At 46.6% G+C, this 21,106-nt stretch overlaps 1 protein-coding gene and 1 long non-coding RNA gene across 5 annotated transcripts; one reads left to right on the top strand and one right to left on the bottom strand.

Annotated features, from left to right (window-relative positions):
* Positions 1 to 301: 301 nt before the first annotated feature.
* On the bottom strand, positions 302 to 20,905 carry Msmb (microseminoprotein, beta). 4 transcript variants are annotated; one of them, NM_019188.1, is made up of 4 exons: positions 20,858 to 20,889; positions 15,384 to 15,489; positions 13,036 to 13,138; positions 302 to 605 (listed from the first exon to the last, which is right to left on the bottom strand). In NM_019188.1, the coding sequence occupies exons 1-4, from the start codon at positions 20,858 to 20,860 to the stop codon at positions 476 to 478; spliced, it is 342 nt and encodes a 113-aa protein (NP_062061.1). In that variant the 5' UTR covers positions 20,861 to 20,889; the 3' UTR covers positions 302 to 475. The 4 variants fall into 4 exon arrangements, with proteins under 4 accessions (NP_062061.1, XP_063131338.1, XP_063131335.1 ...); XM_063275268.1 differs by lacking the exon at positions 20,858 to 20,889 and adding an exon at positions 16,012 to 16,267; XM_063275265.1 differs by lacking the exon at positions 302 to 605 and adding an exon at positions 3,960 to 4,912 and having other exon boundaries at positions 20,858 to 20,905.
* Positions 573 to 12,667, top strand: LOC134482455 (uncharacterized). The gene is made up of 2 exons (XR_010058565.1): positions 573 to 2,825; positions 4,714 to 12,667. It is a non-coding gene; the product is annotated as an uncharacterized LOC134482455 (long non-coding RNA).
* Positions 20,906 to 21,106: the final 201 nt, after the last annotated feature.

Here is a 21,106-nt window from a genome sequence, read left to right as displayed (position 1 = left end):
ACACACACAGAGGGATTCTGGGGCACCATGAAGAGGGAGTAGTGAAGTAAGTGGAAGGAATCATAAATACCAGGGGCAGAGAAGTTTGATTTCATCGTGAACACACATGCTTTTTCCCATTGTAAACCAGAAACAGAATGCAGGCCGAAGAGCCTGACGCAGCCAAAGGGGTGGCAATTGGCGTGGGCATTCATTCACCCGTGCATGAAACCCATTGGAGCACAGGGAAGATGCTGGAACTGCCACTGTTATTGTTGGCTTGATTTTCTTGGTTGTATAACATGCATTAAGTTAATACAAATAGGATTGGCAAAGATTTATTCATGTATTTATTTACTCGAGTTTTTCAAGACATCCTGGCTCTGCCTTCTGAGTCTTGGGATTGTAGGTCACCTCCTTGCGAGGTTATGATTGGTAACTTTAATTCATACAATGTTCAAATATTGGTCCACTTTTGGGCCCCCAAGAAGCACATTTATATTGTCCAGCCATTGACTGGACAGGTCTTTCCTGGGTTCGTCCGTTCCACCACACTATAGGTGCAGTTCTCTGAGTGGAATTGTCTCTGACACCTCTTTTTGTCATAGCTCACGGGTATAAGAGTTCTGTCAATGAGACAAGGCAAGACATGTTAGAAGGGGAGAAAATGTATTCACCCAGTCCAGCTGCTCAGACCTGCTCCGTGCTGGAAGCAGACAACAGGCATTTCAGTTGCCTGGAAAGTAAGGGCATCACTGGGCTGGAAGCCTACAGTGTACACATTAGGCGTCCATACCAGCCTGTGCCATGGAGTCACAGAAGCCATCCCCAACAAGGGTCCCACATTCTACCCTGCATGCACTGAAGGACACTGGAAAGTTCTGAGGGGGCAGAAGCAGGGCTAGGCCATTGTGGGACAGGAAAGTGTGTACTGACCTTGCCCTCCCACCCTCCCTGTCCACTGTCGATAACAGTGCTAGACTGTGGGAAGGGAAGGGTTTTCCCACCCCTGTGTGGTGTCAGTTAGAAGAGGAGCTCACCCAACCAACAGTAGCAGAGAGCCATCCCAGGCCATGGTCATGGACCCCAGGGAGAAGCTACCAGAAACAAAGCATCCTGGGAAAACCCACCTGCGCATGTAGGGCGCACACAGTTTTAGGAGTCACTGCCCTCAAAGCCCACCTATAGGCTCAGGATTTAAATTGGCCTGCCGGAGCGAGACATGGTGGCATGCAGCTAGAATCACGTACTTGAAGGTAGAGGCAGAAAGATTAGAAGTTTAAGACCAGCCTCAGCTACACAGTGATTTTGCGGCCAGTCTAGGCTATGAGAAACCTTGTCTCAGAAAACAAAGCTGAGGGCTAAAGAAACGTGGTTGGTGCTTAAAATCAATTTCTATTCTTTGAAAGGATGGGAGTTTGGCTCTCAGCACCCATGGGTGTTCCAGCTGTAGGGCGTCAACACCTTCTTCTGGTTTTCACAGGTAATTGTGTCTCTGTGCATAGACACCCACATAGACTACACATATAAATAAATAATCAATATTTTCATCAAGACCAAAGAATAAATAAACCGCTCTGGCTAGAGTGTATAAAAGCAGCCATTTTGGTGCTCTCTGTAATAATGTCTCCATATTTAAAACTTGTATCCTTAAGGGAAAAGATATCTGCTTCCAAGAACATCAGAATTTGCAGCCCTCAGGGGCCATGCAGAGAGACAGTGGCAGGAAGTTGTTTCACAGTTGACAGAGACACTGGACACTCAACGGAAGTCTCCATGGCCCAAACCCGTGGGAACATTGTCCTGTGAGAGGAAACCCCCAGTGACATCATGCCTTTGGCTAACATCAGGTCACTTGTAGTATATAACATTTTAAAGACATTTGGTGTTCTAGATGATACTAGTGTAGAAATATTAATTAGGTAAAAAAAATAATAGAGCACCCAATTGTAATATAACCAACAATGGTGGTACACACCTCTAATCCCAACACTTGAGAGGAGGAAGGTGGAAGTTTGCAAGATGAAGGGCAACCTGAGTATACAGTATTTAATGAGATGTGTCTCAAAAAAAATCGTTTAAGTCTAATTTAGTTTTCAAAGTAAGTTTGACATTTAGTTGTAAAATAAAAAAAAAAACATAAAGAAAGAGAAGTAAATTATTATCAATTCCAAAGGTGAGTTCATAGTGAAAGACCCCCTCCCAGAAAGGGAATTGTACAAGCCCAAGGCCCTCAACTATAGAAGTAAAAAGAAAGTTTTTAGATACACAGACTCAGAACTAAAATAAGCCTGGGAAGGTTCAGATGTGTCCAAGCTTTGTGGGACAAGCTGACCCATCATTTAGACGAAACAGACCATAAAAGAAAACAAAATACAGAAACCAGTCTAAATTATTGATATTGCTTTATGGGCCACCTAACAAGAGATAAGCCTCTAGCCCCTGACATTCCAGATGCCCCAACCTGCACGTATTCTCTTGCTGTGTGACAACCTCATTTGAATAGCCAATTGGGTGTAACCATACATCCGCACCTCACTTGAATCCACCAACCATGCATCTGCTTCTGTAAGCCTGCTTCTGCTCCCCAGTACCCTATAAAAACCCGTCCGTCCCTGGTTCTGTTAGGCGCGCCAGTCTTCAGAATTGACTGGGACGCCCACAGATACCTGTGTATCCTGATCAGTAAAAATCCTCTTGCAGATTGCAGCCTGTGGACTCGGACTGGTCATTGGGCTCGAGGATCTCCCTCCTGAGGGAAGATTCTCTCTGACAGTCTTACATTATGGGGGCTCGTCCGGGATCAGAGATCCTCTGCCTAGAGACCACCGACCACCCACTGGGAGGTAAGCTGGCCAGTGTTTGTCTTGTCCTGTCTTGTCTTGCTTTGTGACTTGTTCTGTAAATGCTTAGTTACTTGGCTTGGGTCTAGACCGTTTGTATTTGGGCGGGCCAGAGAAGGAGCTGACGAGCTCGTACTTCTCCCCCGCAGCCCTGGAAGACGTTCCAAGGGTGTTTGGAGCCCGGTTTTTTGGGGGGCTCAGCCCATATCGGAAGGATACATGGTTTTAGGTTGGAGGAGAGAGGAGAGAGCCGGATCCACTAAATTTTTGGTTTCAGTTTGACACCGAAGCCGCACGGCACATCTGTCTGTTGCTTGTTTGACTGTTGAAATTGTTTGTCTTCTTTGTGTCCTAATTTTCTTTGAATATCTGTGGAAATTGGTTATAGGATTCTTTGTCTTGGTCTTGTTTGTCTGGGTTGTTTTCTGTGGTATTGTCCAGTGTCTTTTTGACTTTTGTTTCGTTTTTGGACTTTGGACAGACGACTGTGTTTAAAATCTTGAACTGACAACTGTGTTTAAAATCATGAAACTGTTTGCTTTGTTTTTCAAGGAGTTTTACTTGGTCCTCTTGGTGCTTAACTTAAAAGTTAAAAATAATTTGCTTGAGAAAAATTGTTTTCTGCCAGGGAGTTTTATCTTTCTCTCTTAGCCTCCTCCCCAAGGAGAGATGCCCCTCCCTTTGCTCCCCTTGTCCAGTCTAGCTGCTGTTAACAGTTGTGTATGAAGAACTCCAGGTTAGTGAGTGACCCTGTCTGAAGCAGGTATTAACAAGAGCCTGAAAGCTTTACCTTAGATCCTGAAGAAAATTTCTCCCTGTTGCTTAAACATTCACAGCTTCTAAGGAAGGGACAGCACAGAGTAGAGAAATGTAGGGGCTGAGGGTGATGAGCATACAGGCCTACTAGCAAGCTGCAGGCTGCGCGTGGGCAGTGGCGCAGCTCAGGCCAAGTCAGCGTAAGGAGTTTAAAGGTGATGAGGCCGGCTGGGGTTGACGCTTTGACAACAAAAAGATAGCGTAGAGTTAGTGGTTGTTTTATGAGACTTTTGGCCCTGAAAAAAAATAATTCCAGTTGCTGCTTTCAGTGGCCAGACCTTCAACACTTGCTCACAGAAGGAGAGTGTTCATTAAGAGAAGTTCTTTAAGGGAGCCTGCCTTATCTGCTGGCCCTATTCCAAGAGAGGAGTTGATCTCCAACATTAAGTAACCTTCCCTGTTAGTCATCATTGACATGGAGAGTGCCTTTGATCCTATCCCCACAGCAGCCAGTTCCTGCCCCTGTGTTCAAAATGCCCTAGGTTGGGGGACAGAGAAGCCCCTGAGATAGTTTCGAAGGGAATCTACAACAAACTGTGAAGAACTTTGTTTTGCCAGTCAAAATTTAGAATTCAAGCTTTGGCTGTGGCCAAGGTCAGGATTAATGTTTTCTTTTCCATGGGCCTTTAACCCAGTGAGACAGTTTGGTAAAGGGCTGCTACTGAGGTCCTGAAAGTCCCAGGTGAACTGGTTACAATTCTTTTGTCAGCCACTTGGCATCTAGCACCCAGGTTCTAACCTCTCTCCATCCTTTTGTTATTAGTTGTTACTAGAAGCCTAGTGTCATTTGGAGGCTGGTTCTCTTGAGAGGCAAAGCCAAGGAGCTGACACTGAAGAGAGATACTCCTTGAGAGAAAATCTAAGTCTAGAGAGATAGTCGATAACAGATCGGATGCCTCTCTGCTCGCCTTTCTGTTTCATAGACAAAGCTTGGGCTTATTTGTACAATGGCCTTTTTGTCCAAGAAAGTCCTCCTGGTTTAGCTGTGTGACTAAATGCTATTTGTCCTCTTCAGTGGACCTCTATTCTCAAGATTCTCTTGTTTTCTCACCATCCCACTTGAGATGCTTGTTAGTAACTGTTACAGGTCTTCTTTACCACCGAGGAAAGACAGAATCCTACTAGAGGCCAGAAAGATAAATCCAGACATGGATGGAAGGCCCTCACTTCTGCCTGTTGACTTCAATACGCCTAAAGGTAGGGAGTGCTCCAGGTCTGCCGCCAGACTCCAAGGGTGGGTCTCCGAGGGGCTGGAAAATGCCCCACCAATCTGGCTAAGGTAAGAAAAAGATATAAAGAAAAAGTTACAGAAATTTGAAGGGTTAAGCTAAGTTGCTGAGAGTTAGTGTAAGTTACAGAGAAAGTAAAGTTGAAGTGTGGTTACATAAGTGGACAGCATCTAATAGCTGTAGAGGAAGATGCAGAAGATATGAGAGCGACTGAGAAAGAGAAAGAAAAAAGAAGGTAAAAAGAGCAGGAAGCTAAGGAAGAAAAGAGAAGAAGAAGCTAGAGAGCTAAAGAGGGATAAAAGACAGGAGAGGAATATATACTGGCCACAGTAGTTAGGGAACCTGGGAAGACAGTACCTGGCAACAGAAGAGAATTCCTAGCTAAAGATCAGTGTGCCTATCACAAGGAAAAAGGATACTGGGTGAGGGACTGCCCCAGAAAGAACAAGAGGGGTCTCTCCAGCAGCCCGGAAGGCAAGCCTCTTGGTACTAGAGTGCTGGCTATATACAGAGATAGAAGGGAAGTGTGGCTACAGGGACCCAATGCTCTGCTCCTATGCCCCCCTAGTGGGGCCAATATCCAAAGACCTTGAGTGTAAGGGGCTACTGGCAATGAACAATACTCATGGACTACCCGAAGAACAGTGGACCGTGGCGTGGGCCGGGTATCCCACTTGTTCCTTGTGATTCCAGACTGCCCCTACGAGTCTAAACCCTACAACCCTGCTCCTGGACCCCGACCTAGACACCCCCCTTCATGACTGTCAGCAGGAGCTCACTAAAGAGTGGCATAAAGATCGGACTGATCAGCCAGCAGAAGGGGTAGATGTCATCTGGTTCATAGAAAAAGATGGGCTGGGACAGCAGTGGTAGATGGAAACAGAGTCATTTGGGCTCAGGCCCTACCAGAAGACACCACTACTCAGGGGGTAGAGCTCGCTCCCCTCACCAAAGCCCTTGAGCTGAGAAAGAGACTTAACATTTATGTGGACAGCAGGTATGCCTTTGCTACAGCCCATCAGCAGAGGGGCCTGCTGACATCTGAGGACAAGAAAAAGAGATTCTGGCTATGTTAAGGGCCCTCCATGACCCAGCCAGGCCGAGGAAGAGACTCTGGTACACCTCAACGAGAAAGAAGATCCTGCTACAAAAATAGGCAGAGGCCATGGTAAAACAAATGCATCAATGGACTCACTTAGGGGTAAGCAAACTCATCCAGACGTTTTCAAAAACTAAATATTATGTCACAGGTCTCAAGTATCTCGTGGAACAGATAGTGCAGTGATGTATACCATGCCAAAAGGTAACTGTTTTCAGGAAAGTTGACTGTGGTAGGAGACTCCGTGGGGAACGGCCTAGATACTACTGAGAAGTGGACTTCACAGAGATAAAACCAAAAAAAATATGATTTCAAATGTCTCCTAGTGTTTATAGATATCTCTTCAGGAATAGATAGAAGCTTTCCCCACCAAGCAAGAGACGGCCTCAATAGTCATCAAGAAGATACTAGAAGAAATCTTCCACAGGTCTGGAGTGCCCAAGGTAATCTGGTCAGACAACGGCCCTACTTTCGTTGCCAAGGTAAGCCAGGGTGTGGCCAAGTATTTAGAGGTCGATTGAAAATTACATTGTATTTACAGACCTCAAAGTTCAGGACAGGTAGAGTAAATAAATAAAATTTTAAAAGAGACCCTGACCAAATTAACCATGGAGACTGGCACAGAGTGAGTGACACTCCTTCCCTCTTGCTCTCTTCAGAGCAAGAAATATCCCTTCCAGATTCAGCCTTATCCCCTTTGAGATCTTATATGGGGCCTCAGCTCCTCTGACTGTATTAGATGATGTTATTAAACCAACATGTCATAGTAATAATGATTTATGTGCCAGGCTAAAAGACCTACAGGTGATACAGAAAGAAAACTGCTCACAGCTGACAGCAGCCTATGCCCCGGGGACCCCTGAGACATCTATCTCATCAGTTCCAGGTTGGAGACTGCAGCTACACGGAGCCCAGACACTTGAGCCTTGCTGGAAAGGACTGTACCTGGTGCTGCTGACCACCCTGACAGCCATCAATTCTCAGCCCTCACCAGCCACATACTAGCTGTTGGGGCTGAGAGCTGGGACCTAGAGGGACACTCAGCATGTTTGCCCTGGGTTCCATCAAGATAGGTGTAGAAATAGGCTTGATTTCTATTACAAATGATGTAACATTACATATGTTAGTACTCCTAACACTTCTTGGGACTGTGCCTCAGGGATCACAACCTATATAAGTTTAGAAGTTCTAAAAGACCTTGGTGTATAGGTTCAGATAGTGTCCAGATTGGAATCCTGATGCTAAAGACTTAATAAGACACAAAAGAGAGTTAAGAATTATTTAAGGCGTCTCCAACGCGTGTGAAAGTTCGAGACAGCTGTGTCATTCACTGGCAATAAAAAGTAACAAGTGTCGACCAGCACGTGAAAGAATAAACAAGACGTGACCCTGCAATCCTGTGAGGCATCATTCCACGGACAAGGAATGAAGTAAAAACACACCGCAATGGGGACCGACCTCGGAAAGCTCGCTGAAAGCGGTTAGCCGGACAGAGAAGTGCCTTGTGAGGGCAGGGCCCATCCAGAACAGGCAGATCCGCAGACAGAAGGCAGTGTGGAGGAACGAAGATCAATGAAAACACAGCTTCAGTTTCGGTCTTTGAAAGTGTTGGGAAGAGCAGTGACGCCTACACTAAATCAGAAATCCACGTTGTGTCCTTGAAAAGTTCAACTGAAAGTTGTTTAAATGAAAAATTCGGTGTAATATATTTTGTACTACAGAAAGAAAGAAATAAAAGAAAACTTGAGCTGGGGAGATGGCTCAGTGGTCAAGAGCACTGACTGGTCTTCCAGAGGTCCTGAGTTCAAATCCCAGCAACCACACAGTGGCTCATCTCTAATGGGATCTGATGCCCTCTTCTGGTGTTTCTGAAGACAGCGACAGTGTACTTATATATAATAAATAAATCTTTAAAAAAAAAAAAAACTTTTTCGGTCCCCAGCTCTGAAAAAAAAAATGAAAAAAAAAACTTTTAAGGGGGCTGGCGAGATGATCTTGGTAGAGATCCTTGCTACCAAGCCTGGTGACCTGATTTCAATTGTGCCCTGGAGTGTACACACATGCCATAGCACATGTGTGTATGAATGCACACACACATACAAACTAAGTCAACTAATGTCATCAGCGTCTAAGATTTAAAAGTAAAGCAGTGGTTGAAACAGAGAACCACCATTTTTACAAGTTTCTGTTAGGGAGTAGACTTCTGTCACTGGCGTTTGGGCCCCCGTTGCTGTGGCCAAGGGTGGGTTACTGAACGCTCGTCTTATTTTTATGTTGATTTCTATTTGTGCATGTATATGCCACATGTGTGTGTGTGTAGGGGCTGGTAGAGGCCAGAAGAATGTGCATGATCCTACAGAACTAGAGCTACAAGCGGTTGTGAGCACCTGACATGGGTGCTGGGTTGGCCAGACTTGATCCCTTGGCAGAGCCATGTCTCCAGCGCATTGATACATACTGTAATGCAAGCCTCATTGAATGCTGTAGAAGCCGTGACAGGAGATGGAGAGGTGAAGATACAGATATCAACAGATTCAAAGCTAGAGTCTTGATGACCTTGGCCTTTGACTCCCTCATTCCACTCTAAGAACAGACCTAGGCTGGAAAGAGTGACAAAGGCCAGACGTCTCCTAGGTCTGGATCTGTCTGCCTAGGCCTCCAGCCCTTGGACATCTGCAAATCTGGGCAACATCCACAAAGGGTGCAAAGGGTCCAGGAAGTTCCCACACAGAAAGCTTAGTCCAAAGCTGCATTTTCTATAGAAACTGGAGTTTATAAGAACGGCTGACGTAAAGCTTGGGCAGGTTAGGCAATTCCAGGAGCTACTTTGGAACAGAATTGACAAATAGAGTCTGGAGTAGTGCCAGGTGGGACGGGTGTTACAGAAGGAAAAGAAGAAAGGGCATTCGAGCCTTCGCCAAGTGCTAGACTCACTGTACAGGCCAAGCGGAGAGAAGACCTAAAGTATCTATTGGGTTGATGAGTTTGTGTTCAGAATCTCACTCACCTCTCATAGCAGATCAGAACTGAGAACACAGAGACCTAACCCTCACTCTGGCACACACAGCTTACTATAAGAGGGAATGAGAGTCAGACCCCAGCATTGGGTTCCTACCACCTGACCACCAGGATCAACCTCACTCTTTTCTACCCTGGATCCATTGATAACCACAGAAGAGGTTGTGTCAAAATTCTGATGATCTGAGGACACTGAGTCACTATAATGTTGAGTTGGAAAAAAAAAAGTGAGACCCTGGGTTTAATCCCAGCACTGCTAAGACAAAAAGAGAACAATTTCTGTCCATGCAAGACTCGGTTGGCCAGGGGTTGGGGATTTGGCTCAGTGGTAGAGCGCTTACCTAGGAAGCGCAAGGTCCTGGGTTCGGTCCCCAGCCCCGGAAAAAAAAAAAAAAAAAAAGAAAAAAAAAAAAAAAAAAAGAAAGAAAAGACTCGGCTGGCCAAAGAAGATAAACAGAAGCTGTCAGAAGCCTGGGAGGCTGGGAGTGGAGAGGCCAGCATGGCCTCAGCTGCAGGTTCTTCACCATCCATTTATTCAAAGCCTTTAGCATCCACAACAATCCAGCAGAAACCATCAGCACAAGGCTTGCCCTGGCCTTGACTTCTACAGCGAAGCAGCACTGGGTTAGCACACAGGACACCCAGAAGGTCATCCTCACACCACACCTCTCTCCCCTCCGCCTCACTCAGGCCACACCAGCTGTTACAAACAGATAAAGTCAAGGCTACAGAGACCACCAGACCAGCCTCAAGAGTAGATAGATTACTGGATAAACATGCTTGTCTTTAGGAACCAGTGTGCAATGGAGGCTTAAGAATCAAGAGGCTAGGGTTTGGGGATTTAGCTCAGCGGTAGAGCACTTGCCTATCGAGCACAAGGCCCTGGGTTCAGTCCCCAGCTCTGGAAAAAAAAAAAAAAAAAAAGAATCAAGAGGCTAGCCAAGCTTTAAAAAAAAACTTGCAAACAGAAAAGAAACTGAGCTGGAAGTGAACGACTGCCCGGGAATGGGCAAGTGAGTGTGCGCGCTGCCCCTGGATGGTGTGAGCGCTGCCACTGGAAGGTGTGCACACGGTGGGATACTAGGAGCCTGGAAAGAAAGGCTATACCAACGATGTGACAGCATGGATGGACTTTGAGGAGATTCTATACTATGTGAAGAAGAGTGGTCTTCAGAGGACAAATACTGTGTGATCCACTCTACCAGGTTTCTGCAGCCACGTTCCTAAAAAAAACAGGCGCTGACAGAAGGGTCTGAGGAGTGCGCGATGGATGAAGTCTTAGATTTTATTTAGTTGGTTTGAGTTTGTTCACTCAAACCTTGATTTTTTATTTATTTATTTTTTATTTTTTTTTTTTGATGGAGGTCTCACTATGTTCCCAAATCTGACTTAAAATTCCTGAGCTCAAGGCTGGGCGGGGAGGTGCTCAAACTTTAATCCCAGCACTTGGGAGGCAGAGGCAGGCAGATCTCTGGGTTGAAGGCCATGCAAGTCTGCTCAGCATGTTCCAGGCCAGCGAGAGCTAGGAGCTGAGCTTCTACCAAAACAAAACATGGAGTTCCTGAACTCTAGTGACACGCCCATCTCAGCTTCCCAGGTCAGCTAACACAACAGTCAGGCACCAGCTTGAGATGAAAAGCCACTGGGGACGGTTAGGTTACACGACACATGAATACGTTTAATGTAATTGAAATGTATCCAGAAAGTGGTAGATTCTATATTATATATATTTTACCATGAGAAACTGGACTAAAAACTTGCCCTACTCCTCTCCGAGATCCAAAGTAGATCATACTTCAGACTCTGGTGCTGGTGATGGCTCAGGGCAGGCACAGTCACTAGAGTAATGGCATCCTATGCAGGGGGGAGGGGGGGACGACAGGGCAGGATGTGTGGAGACAGAGGGTATACGGGAAACCTCTGCGCCTATGCTTAATTTCCCTGTAAATCTAAAACTGCCCTTTGTGTTGGAGACACAACTCAGAGACGGAGTGCTTGCTTGGCAGGCGTGAAATCCTCGGTTCAATGCTCAGTGTGCGTTTCCCCCAACAAGCAGTCCATCACATACTCAGTTGATCTCATTTGAACCCTCTCCCCATTTTTAACTGGTCAATAAAGGCTAGAGCCTGTGATTGGACAGTGGAGGGGAAGAGTGGGACTGGAGGTGTGAAAGTGGGGTTAGGTAGAGGGAGAAGACTATGAGAGAGGAAGGAGGGAAGACAGAGGAAGAGGAGGAAGCCATGATGGACCAGAACCACGAGGCCAGGAGAAACCAAAAGTAGCAAGAGGTCTCATAGCTAGGGAATAAATTACTGTAGTGTTAGATCTGCCCAATCTAGGCTTATAATTTGTAATTATAATAACAGGATTGTGTGTTTTGTATAAGGGCTTATTGGGGTTGGAAATTCCAGCAACGCATCGGCACTCATGTGCATGAATGAACACACACACACACACACACACACACACACACACACACACACAGAGAGAGAGAGAGAGAGAGAGAGAGAGAGAAATGGCTAACACTGCCCTAAAAACAAGCAAATAACAATGAAAAGGGTGAGGGTGCTCGCCATACAAACCTGGCAGCCTGAGTTCAGTTGCTTGAACAAAGTGAGCAAGTGAGAAGTTCCTACTGACATTGCCCTCTGACCTCCGTACACACTTACCATAAAGACTCACACCCTCCCTTAGCCCTCTCCCACTAAAGTTTAAAAATATGTGGGGCTGTAACTCAATAATGAGTGTGCTCGTTAGCACTCGTGAAGCCCTGAGTTCAGTCACCAGCACAGCATAAAACAGTGCATGGCTACCCATGCCCAAAATCCCAATGTATCAGGAGTGTAAGATCCCCTCTGCTTCAAAATAATTCTGAGGCCAGCCAGGGATACTCAAGACCTTTTTTCAAAAACAAACAAACAACAGCAAAGCCGTTGGCACCGTGGAACCTCCTATAGTCCCAGTGTAAGATCAAGCTGTGCCTAGGTTAGACCATATTATGCAACAGGGTGGTTTTGAGGCCACACCTTGCTGTGGAAGAATCCATCTCATAAGCCACGTTTGTGATCAGAGGAAGAGACAGGACGATTTTGCACGTATGTGTGTAAACAACACCATCCACCCAGCAGCACCCACAAGATGCACTCTGCCGAACAACTTAAAAATGGAAGGGATTCTATCCCAGGAGCTCACAAATTGTGGAGAAAGAGAGCTGACTCCAGAGAGTTGTCCCCTGCCTCCGCGTGCACCACTCTCTCTATAGCACACGTAACGTGCACACACTAATGGTATTTGTTAAGGGGGCAGGGCTGGAAGAGAACTCCTGACTATCCCAGGGGCTTCAGCTTGTCTCAGTCCCTGCTGCTAAATGGGTCCATCTAGACCCACTCTGTATTTAGCTTGTATGGCTTCTGTAGTCTAACCCCTCAACTGGACAGCTCAACTCGACCCTGAAGTTGCACTCTAGCTGCACCTCTGACAGATTCTCTTTGCATCTGTGTGTTTCTGCTTGCCTACCTTCAACTCTTTGTCAACACTTCCCACTCTGCTGCAATGGCAGCTTTTTATGGCCATTTTGTAATCTACACACATCAGATTTCCTGTGTGATGTGTTAAGAAAGTGTGACCTGAGAGTTAATGGCAGTAATTACAGTTGGAATTAAAAACAATCTGTTTGCCAGTGACTACTGATATCTGCTTGGTAAATCATAGCCCCCAAACCAAACACAACACACACACACACACACACACACACACACACACACATAAATAAATAAATGCAATTTATGTTAAAAATAATTCAACAAAGCTTATGAATTTGCCGTTATCCAATAAATTCATATGGATAAAACACAAACATGTCTGCTTATGGTTCTCATCCCCATTGCAGACTGAGGTAGCAAGATCACTTGAGCCCTGGAGTTTGACGGCAGAGGCACCTAAAGAAACTTTGTCTCAAAATCAAACATTAAACTAAACAAAGCAAAACGCAACAGCAGAAGCCCTCAAGAGTGGCTGTCAGGGGCCAGCGAGACCAGCAGTTGAGACTTACTTGGTGCAGCAGGTGATCGCAGTTTTTTCACAGAAACACCACTCACAGTTCTTCTGCCAGTAAGTGTTAAGGACGTGCTTGCCACCGTCTACATCTGTACATTCTAAAAGGACGCAAATGCCATCGTCATACAACGGGAACAAAGTTTGTGGGTCAGAGCTGCAGTGCCAGAAACGATCAGTGCTTTTGTATTGAAAATGGCTAGAGTCCTGCACACGACAGTCCTGTAGTCCTTGCCTATGATAATGTTTGTTTGTTTGTTTGTTTGTTTGTTTGTTTTGAGACAAGGCATTGCTAGCCTTGGCTAGCCTGGAATTCACTGTGTAGATCAGGTTGGCCTCAAACTCAGATTCAACCGCCTCTGCTGGGATTTAAGGCCTGTGCTTCCATGCCCAGCTTTCTGATAATGTTTCTTTCTTTTTTTTTTTTTTTTTTGGTTCTTTTTTTTTTCCGGAGCTGGGGACCGAACCCTGGGCCTTGCGCTTCCTAGGTAAGCGCTCTACCACTGAGCCAAATCCCCAGCCCTCTGATAATGTTTCTTAAGCAAGCTCAAATCCTTCTAGATTTTATTTCAGAACGGACATTGGAGAATAAATAAGACCTTCCCTTTTAACCTCGTAGCGATTAAGGGTCACTGGCAACAGGGGCCCAGCTTGTGTCTCTGGTTGTCCTGAATAAACCCCTCACTTCTCTACTGGTATAGCTTTGTGCCAGTGATTCTCAATGCTAGACGCACACATGAAGCATTGTAGGTACTTAAAAACGTATCTAGAGTGCACAAAGCCCTAGATTCAATCTCCAGCACCTAAATAAACAAACTAACCTTGTTCCTGATCCCCACCAAAGAACAAGATCAGAATCTCTGCGGGAGCCCAGACTGCACTGTTTACTTCGAGACTTTTTGTGAGGAGGGAGACCTGCAACATTGTATTCCAGATGGGTATTGACTTCCCCATGAGCTTCTAAACATATTTGTTTTTATTTTATTTATATGAATGTTTGGCCTGTACTTATGTGAGCTTGTGTTGTACGCACAGAGACCAGAAGACAGCACCTGGTGCCCTGGAGCTGGAATTAACAACAGTGGTAAAACCTTCATGCAGATGCTGGGAACTGAACTTGGGTCCTCAATAAGCGCATCCAGTGCTCTTTGCCACTAAACCATCTCTCCAGGCCCTGCAGGGACTCTTGGTTCTCCAGTCTCTGCCTCCTGAGTGCAGGGATCACAAGGACATCCCATCACAGTGGCTTCCTGCAGTGTTGGGGTTGAATGCCGCACCTCACACACACTAGGCGAGTGTTCTACCAAGAGAGCTGCATCCGAGCCCTCTGCCTTATTTTTTAAAATGTCTGTCCAGGGTGAGGATTGCTGCCTTAGATCCAAGTGTGCTTGAAGGGCAGCATGGGTATTACCATGAGCTGCACCAGACAGACACCACCTGTGTGTGTGTGTGTGTGTGTGTGTGTGTGTGTGTGTGTGTGTGTGTGTGTGTGAGTGCGCGCGCGTGCTTTCAGATCCTGTGAATTAGACTCGCCCAGGCTAAGGCATATGGCCTAGAGTTGTCATACTTGGTTTAGCTGTCAACTTGATACAGACTAATGTCACCCACGAAATACTTTCAAGTCCTTGCTTGAGTTTTTCCACCTGACTTCTTTCCACAATGGACTGAGGAGTGAGCCTTAAGTAAGACCTTCCCTTCCCTAAATCTTTCTTGGTTATAGCGCTCCATCACAGAAGCAGAATGAAACTAGTACAGTGTTAAAGCGTTTGCTTGGTCTGTATGAGACTCTCCAGGACCATTCACAACACACACACACACACGCACACACACACACACACACACGCAGACACACACATACACACACGCACACGCAGACACACACATACACACACGCATGCACACGCAGACACACACGCATGCACACGCAGACACACACATATACACACGCAGACACACACATACACACATGCACACACACATACACACACGCACACATACACGCTCTGCATTTAAACAAGATTATAGGAATGATCATGTACATTGAATTTTGAATGAAGCTTCTCAACCCTGACTGCATGTGAGAGAGCGTTTACTGTCAGCTCGAGCCCCAGAGAGTCTCAGGTGTTCTTCTATGGGGCCGGATTACGCTAAGGTTCGCAGCTCCCTGGGCAATCTCATCTAGGTAGAAATGAGAAAAGCGTCCTTACTATTTCCGTATCTGCCTGAATCCTTCTTGCAGTGTATATTCCCATACATCTCCATCTGCCCTGCACACTAGGTCAAATCTACACAGGCTGTGTGTGCAGGCTGGAATGACATTAAAAATACCGGGAAACCAGGACTTACCATCAGACTTTTCGTTTGGAAGTCTCTTGAGTCTTTGAATAGAGCACGCTGCATTGGATGCTGTCACCAAGGTGGCAAGGACTAGGAGGCTGCCCAGCCGAGCTTTCTGCAATGCCGGGAAAGGACAGGGGAGAAGAATGAACAATTCTTGAAGGTAGTTCTTGACTGAGTGCCCTACGAGATCCCTGCTGAGCTCTGGCAGGGAGAGCAGAGTGGAGAGCAACCACCAGGTACCACAGTCTGGCAATCAGAGACTAAGATTCAATTAGTCACATAAAAAGAAAAATTTTAGGAAGGTTTGTAAGGAGGCAAAATTAAAAATAAAAGATTTAGGGGCTGGGGATTTAGCTCAGTGGTAGAGCGCTTACCTAGGAAGCGCAAGGCCCTGGGTTCGGTCCCCAGCTCCGAAAAAAACAAAAAAAACAAAAAAAATAAAAGATTTAGCTGAGTGATGGTGGCACACACACCTTTAATCCCAGCACTTGGGAGGCAGAGACAGCCAAATCTCTGAGTTCGAGGCCAGCCTGGTTTACAGAGTGAGTTCCAGGACAGCCAGAGCTACACAGAGAAACCCTGTCTCAAAAACAAAACAAAACAAACAAACAAACAAACAAAAGAACAACATTACCATGAACCCAGAAGCGAGCAAAATAGAGTTGTAGGCCTACAGGGAGCTGTGTTTGCAGGAGATGTGACTGGAAACAGGGTTAGTGTCAGCGGGAACCCAAGGCCCTGTGACCAGGAACTTCAGGTGTAGGCACTGGGGTACGGAATGACCAGGACCAGCCACCCCTCTGCTCTGAAGAGGGTCTGGAATCCACAGTCCCCAAATAGCAAATCGCCCACGTCATCTTTTTGAGAGGAGCGGGATAAATGCACACGGTTCAGGGTGGCCCTCTTGACATCCTTTTAAAACGGAGGAGGGGGTGAGGCCTGATGTCACACCAAACAGCTAGGGGTTGGGGAAACGGGTCAGTTGGTAGAGTGTTTGCCTAGAAAGCACAAAGCCACAGATTCAATCCCCAGCAACACATAAAGGCAGAATGGGTGTGGCTCTGTAAAACGACAGCAGGAGCCACGTTGTTGGTAAGAAGCAAGATGGTATTCATTGTCAGTACGTCTCTGAACCTTGTGAGAATAAGTTTCCTAAGCCTAATGTATCCTGCAAACCCATTTCAGCCTCAACTGAACTTGTGACCCTCTGCCTTGCTAAACTCCCGAACCTGGGACACATGATTGCCTTTTTGCCTGACAAAAGTGTGTCTTCTTAGATAACGTGATGCCTTCACTTCCACGTGATGTATTCCTGCACTTATCTCCCCAGGCAGCCCGGAGTCCAGAGTCCCTCACTCTTCCGTCCAGGCGCTGACAGCCAGTAATCTATCTGGACAGCTGTTTGATCAACCCTAGCCCTTCCCCATAAAGGGGACCCCAAAAGTCAGTGAGGGGCTGCTCTCTGGAGTCCTGACTGTGGAAGAGGCAGCCAGCTGCCATTTCTCATGATAGCTCCATTAATCAGTTTCGGAATTGGTTTTTTGTTTGTTTGTTTATTTGCTTGTTTTCAGATCTTCAGAGAGTTCCAGAAGCAAGAGGCTCAGTAGTTCAAGATCATCCCAGCAGCATAGCCTGGACTACATGGCCATGTCTCAAAAAATAAAAATCCTTAATTGTGGTTCCTTTCTGGTGGAAGACTAAAAAGGCAAATGAGGAACAAAATACATAACTCACGACAAAATATAGGCACGTTACCGTAAAAAACGTCATCATCTTCGACATGAGGGGGCTCTGTGGAGAATGACTAAGCAGACAGTGCTGCAGTACGTCGGAAGTGGTCAGCTAGAGAGGAGGAAACAGCACACTGCCCACTACAGTCACACTTGCAATACTCTGAGGGCTGCGCTGGGCACTGGGGGCAGCTCTCCTGCCCCAGCCCCTGTGCCCCTGAGCAGCTGCAATGTCTACCTACCCCAGTGCAGCTCGACATTCCTGTGACCCCTGATCTTATGTAGCAGAGTTCACTGGGCTGGGGCTGCCTGCGGGGTGACTGGCTGTAGCTCTGGGTATAGGAAGGATTAGCTGGGAGCCTCTTCTCTGGCTGCACTAGGAGCTTTCTGCAGCAGTCACTCCTTTCAGCCGTCCTGGCTTGTCCTGGGAAGTCTGGAGGCTGTTGTGCCAGGCTCTGGTCCTCCTTGCTGCCTTAGACATAAGAAGGCCGTCTCTACCTCCCACAGTTTTCTCCCATGTCCCCGCCATCCAGTTCTTCTCTTCCTGGGCTTCTCAAATAGTGTTGGAAAAGTGATTGCTTGAAGTGCGATGGGAGGCCGTAGTCTGTATTAAGATCGTTTAAACTTTTTTCTTTAACGATTCACCAGTTAAATTTTACAGTAAGATCATTGAGTAATTATAGAAGATGTGTTTTAAAGATAAAAGAGATTTGGGTGTTTGAATACCTAAATAAATAATGCTAAGAAAGGATCAAAATTTGAAAAATAATATATGAAATAATTTCAGTGTAACAATAAAAAACATAAAGTCATAGTAGAAAAGTAGCAAAGGCAATAACAGGACAACACACACACACACACAAACCCATACACACACACACATATACAAAAACCCACATGCACACACATACACACACACACAAACCCACATACACACACATACACACAAAAAAACCCACATACACACACATATACAAAGACACACACACATATACAAAAACCCACATACACACAGATATACAAAAACCCACACACACATACAAAAACCCACACACACATACAAAAACCCACATATACACACATACACACACATACACACACACATGCACAAAAACCCACATACACACACATACAAATATACACACACATACAAAAACCCACATATACACACACAGATACAAAAACCCACATACAACCCCCCCCCCCCGACACACACACACACGAAGACGGAGAAGGATCAATAAACACCTGGAAATCCAACTTAAGCTAAAGCAGGGTAATGTGGGTGAGGAGACAGACCACGCTACCACGCTATTTGGAATCCTCAAAGGAAAGCAGGCTCACGCATGTTCCCATAGGGACAGTGGCTTTGGAGCACTTGGAAAGTGTAACTTAAGCCCACTCACACTTTGGAATACACATTTTCCCTTCTAACACAACCCTGAGAAGAGCACAGAGGTGAAGACAGAGTCCTGACAGGGCAGCTCAGCTCACGGCATGAAGCACCCAAGGAAGAACTGACTGAGAACAGTGACTCATAGTAAAAGAACAGAGCCCAAACAACACAAACACTGGTGAGGTAAAAGCGTGAGAGAGGCAGGCGCCAGGGATCTATCAGTCTCAAAATGAAACTCTGCGGGCCACACAACAGCCTGGGGGCTGTGAGTCCTGTGACCTAGACAGAGAGGCAGCCCAGGCTGCCCCGAACTCACTCTGTAGCCCAGGCTGCCCCGGACTCACTCTGTAGCCCAGGCTGCCCCGGACTCACTCTGTAGCCCAGGCTGCCCCGGACTCACTCTGTAGCCCAGGCTAGCTTTGAACTCAGGAAAATACTCTTGTCCTAGCCTCCCATATGCTGGGACGCCAGTGTGGGCCACCGCAGCTGCCTGAGAGGCATTTTGTGACTGTGATTGTGATTCCTTTCTCCTTGGGCTCTTTGCTTCTACAGTGCAATCATTGTACTTAAAACAATGTGAGGGGCTGGGGATTTAGCTCAGTGGTAGAGCGCTTACCTAGGAAGCGCAAGGCCCTGGGTTCGGTCCCCAGCTCGGGGGGGGGGGGGGGGGGGAAACCAATGTGAGAATCCTTCCTAAAGGAATGAGTGAATGACAAAGGAAAGGAGAGGGGAGCGGAGGGGAGGAAAGAGAAAGAGAGAAAGAGCCTGGTGTGGTGCTCACTTCTCTCATTCCAGCTTCAGGAAGCAGTGACAGGAAGCTCACCTGTGTTTGACGCCTTCCTGGTCTACATGGTGACTACAGACTACGTAGAGAGACACCCCTAATAAAAGGCAAAAGAAAGAGGGGAAACCTACATAAAACCCTTAATATATTTACACACCAAGACCTAAAATTCACTGGTTCATTGTTCTTCCTGTTTTATTCTTTTTTTCTTCCATAATCTTTGACTCCAACCCTCTATGTTTATGTCTCCCCACCCAGCCTGTTGACAGGACTTCTGCTTCATTAGATGGAAAGAAAGCTCTCCCATGCTGAGATCATCATGGACGTACAGAGGCCTGTTTTACTGAGTCACAGAAGAAAGGTGTCAAGGAGCCGGAACTGAACCCTAAAGAAAGTGGGCTGTAAGGACACCCCAAGACTGAGACAGAGTGGGGTAGAGTCCAGACATGGCAGGTAAAGAAAATGATGCGTTCTTTATCTACAATCTGCCAATGGTGCAAGCCTCTCTCTCTCTCTCTCTCTCTTTCTTTCTCTCTCTCTCTCTCTCTCCCCTCCTCTCTGTCTCTCTCTATCTCTGTCTCTCTGCCTGTCTCTGTCTCTGTCTGTCTCTGTCTCTGTCTTTCTCTGTCTCTGACTCTGTCTCTGTCTCTGTCTTTCTCTGTCTCTGTCTATCTCTGTCTCTGTCTCTCGATGTTTCTCCTCCCAGAGTGGGCACTTCGAATTCCTATGGAGTTAATGAAGTACCACAGTACCAAGTTCCTCGCCAGCAGACAAAGCTGCTGTGTCTCCTGCTCTCCTGTGTGAGCTCCATGGGAAAACCGATCCAAGATGGCTGCTCGCTGCCCCTTTCATGAGCTCAGGGAGACCTTCGCAAAGAGTATGCTTGAGGAATCTGCTCCAGCGGGTCTTCAGGCTTGTGACCAAAGCTCACAGGTGATGCTGGGACCCTAGTCTGAGGACTACCCCTGAGGAGGAGACTGCAAAGTCCCCTCTCTCCCCTTTGTCCCTTGCTGTGGGCAGCCACATACCCCTGAGGCATGCAGGCACAGGAGAAAAAGAAACTGGCTTTCACTGGGTCTTTCCAGGCAGTCTTCTTCCTGACCAGTTTGGGGTGAAACAGACTGGAAGTATTCCCCTGAACTGTGTCCCCTTTGTTAAGTGGCTGATTCTGGAAAGAGCCCTGTTCTCCATAACTGAGGGTCAAGGGTCTTCAGAATCTTAGTCAGGGAAGGGCTATTGCAGCTACCTGAGTTCACTAGGAGGCCTCACAGGAGGGGGTGAGAGGGGTCTGAGTGGAGACAGGGAGGGCACTGCCCACCACTCTTTGACCCCTAGCTCTGTTTGAGAAGGGTTTCTCAGAGTACATTTGTCCTGAGGTGAGGCCAGGGTCCCTTCCTGAGGCCCTCTCCACCTTCACGTAGCTTCCCCAGCTCCTGCTTCCTTCCTCTGGTCCTCCCGTGGGAAACCCCATTCATTCCCTGATTCTGGCTTATAGAAAAGATACTTAAAGAAAAGAACCATCTTCAACTAAAGACAAAAAGGAGCCCTATGTATGAAACCAGTCCCCTACCATGGTGGCAAAGCAGGACTCCTTACAGGCAGGCACCTCCAGGGAAGTCTTAGCGAGTATGAGTGCTGGCTCCCTATTTATACAGGTGAGAATGACCACGTGTGGGTATCCTGGAATGAGACTGTTCCAAGAACATATTGGATATTTACTGAGGGCTGAACAGGAACTTATTTCTCTTGCTTCATAAGTCTCTCACATGTTAAGTTTCTGCCCTAATTATGTGTTTATCACTGGGGTTTTCTAGGCAGT

Source organism: Rattus norvegicus, chromosome 16 (genome assembly GCF_036323735.1).
Source record: "Rattus norvegicus strain BN/NHsdMcwi chromosome 16, GRCr8, whole genome shotgun sequence".
Classification (NCBI taxonomy): domain Eukaryota; kingdom Metazoa; phylum Chordata; class Mammalia; order Rodentia; family Muridae; genus Rattus; species Rattus norvegicus.
This window is presented reverse-complemented; position numbering and strand designations above follow the sequence as displayed.

What these genes read in the sequence shown, in the direction of transcription:
- Msmb (XM_063275265.1), bottom strand. An exon ending in TCCAAACGAAAAGTCTGATG is followed by an intron (nt 13,139 to 15,383) that starts GTAAGTCCTGGT and finishes GCGTCCTTTTAG; the next exon opens with AATGTACAGATGTAGACGGT. An exon ending in GCGATCACCTGCTGCACCAA is followed by an intron (nt 4,913 to 13,035) that starts GTAAGTCTCAAC and finishes TTCTTACCTTAG; the next exon opens with CCAGATTGGTGGGGCATTTT.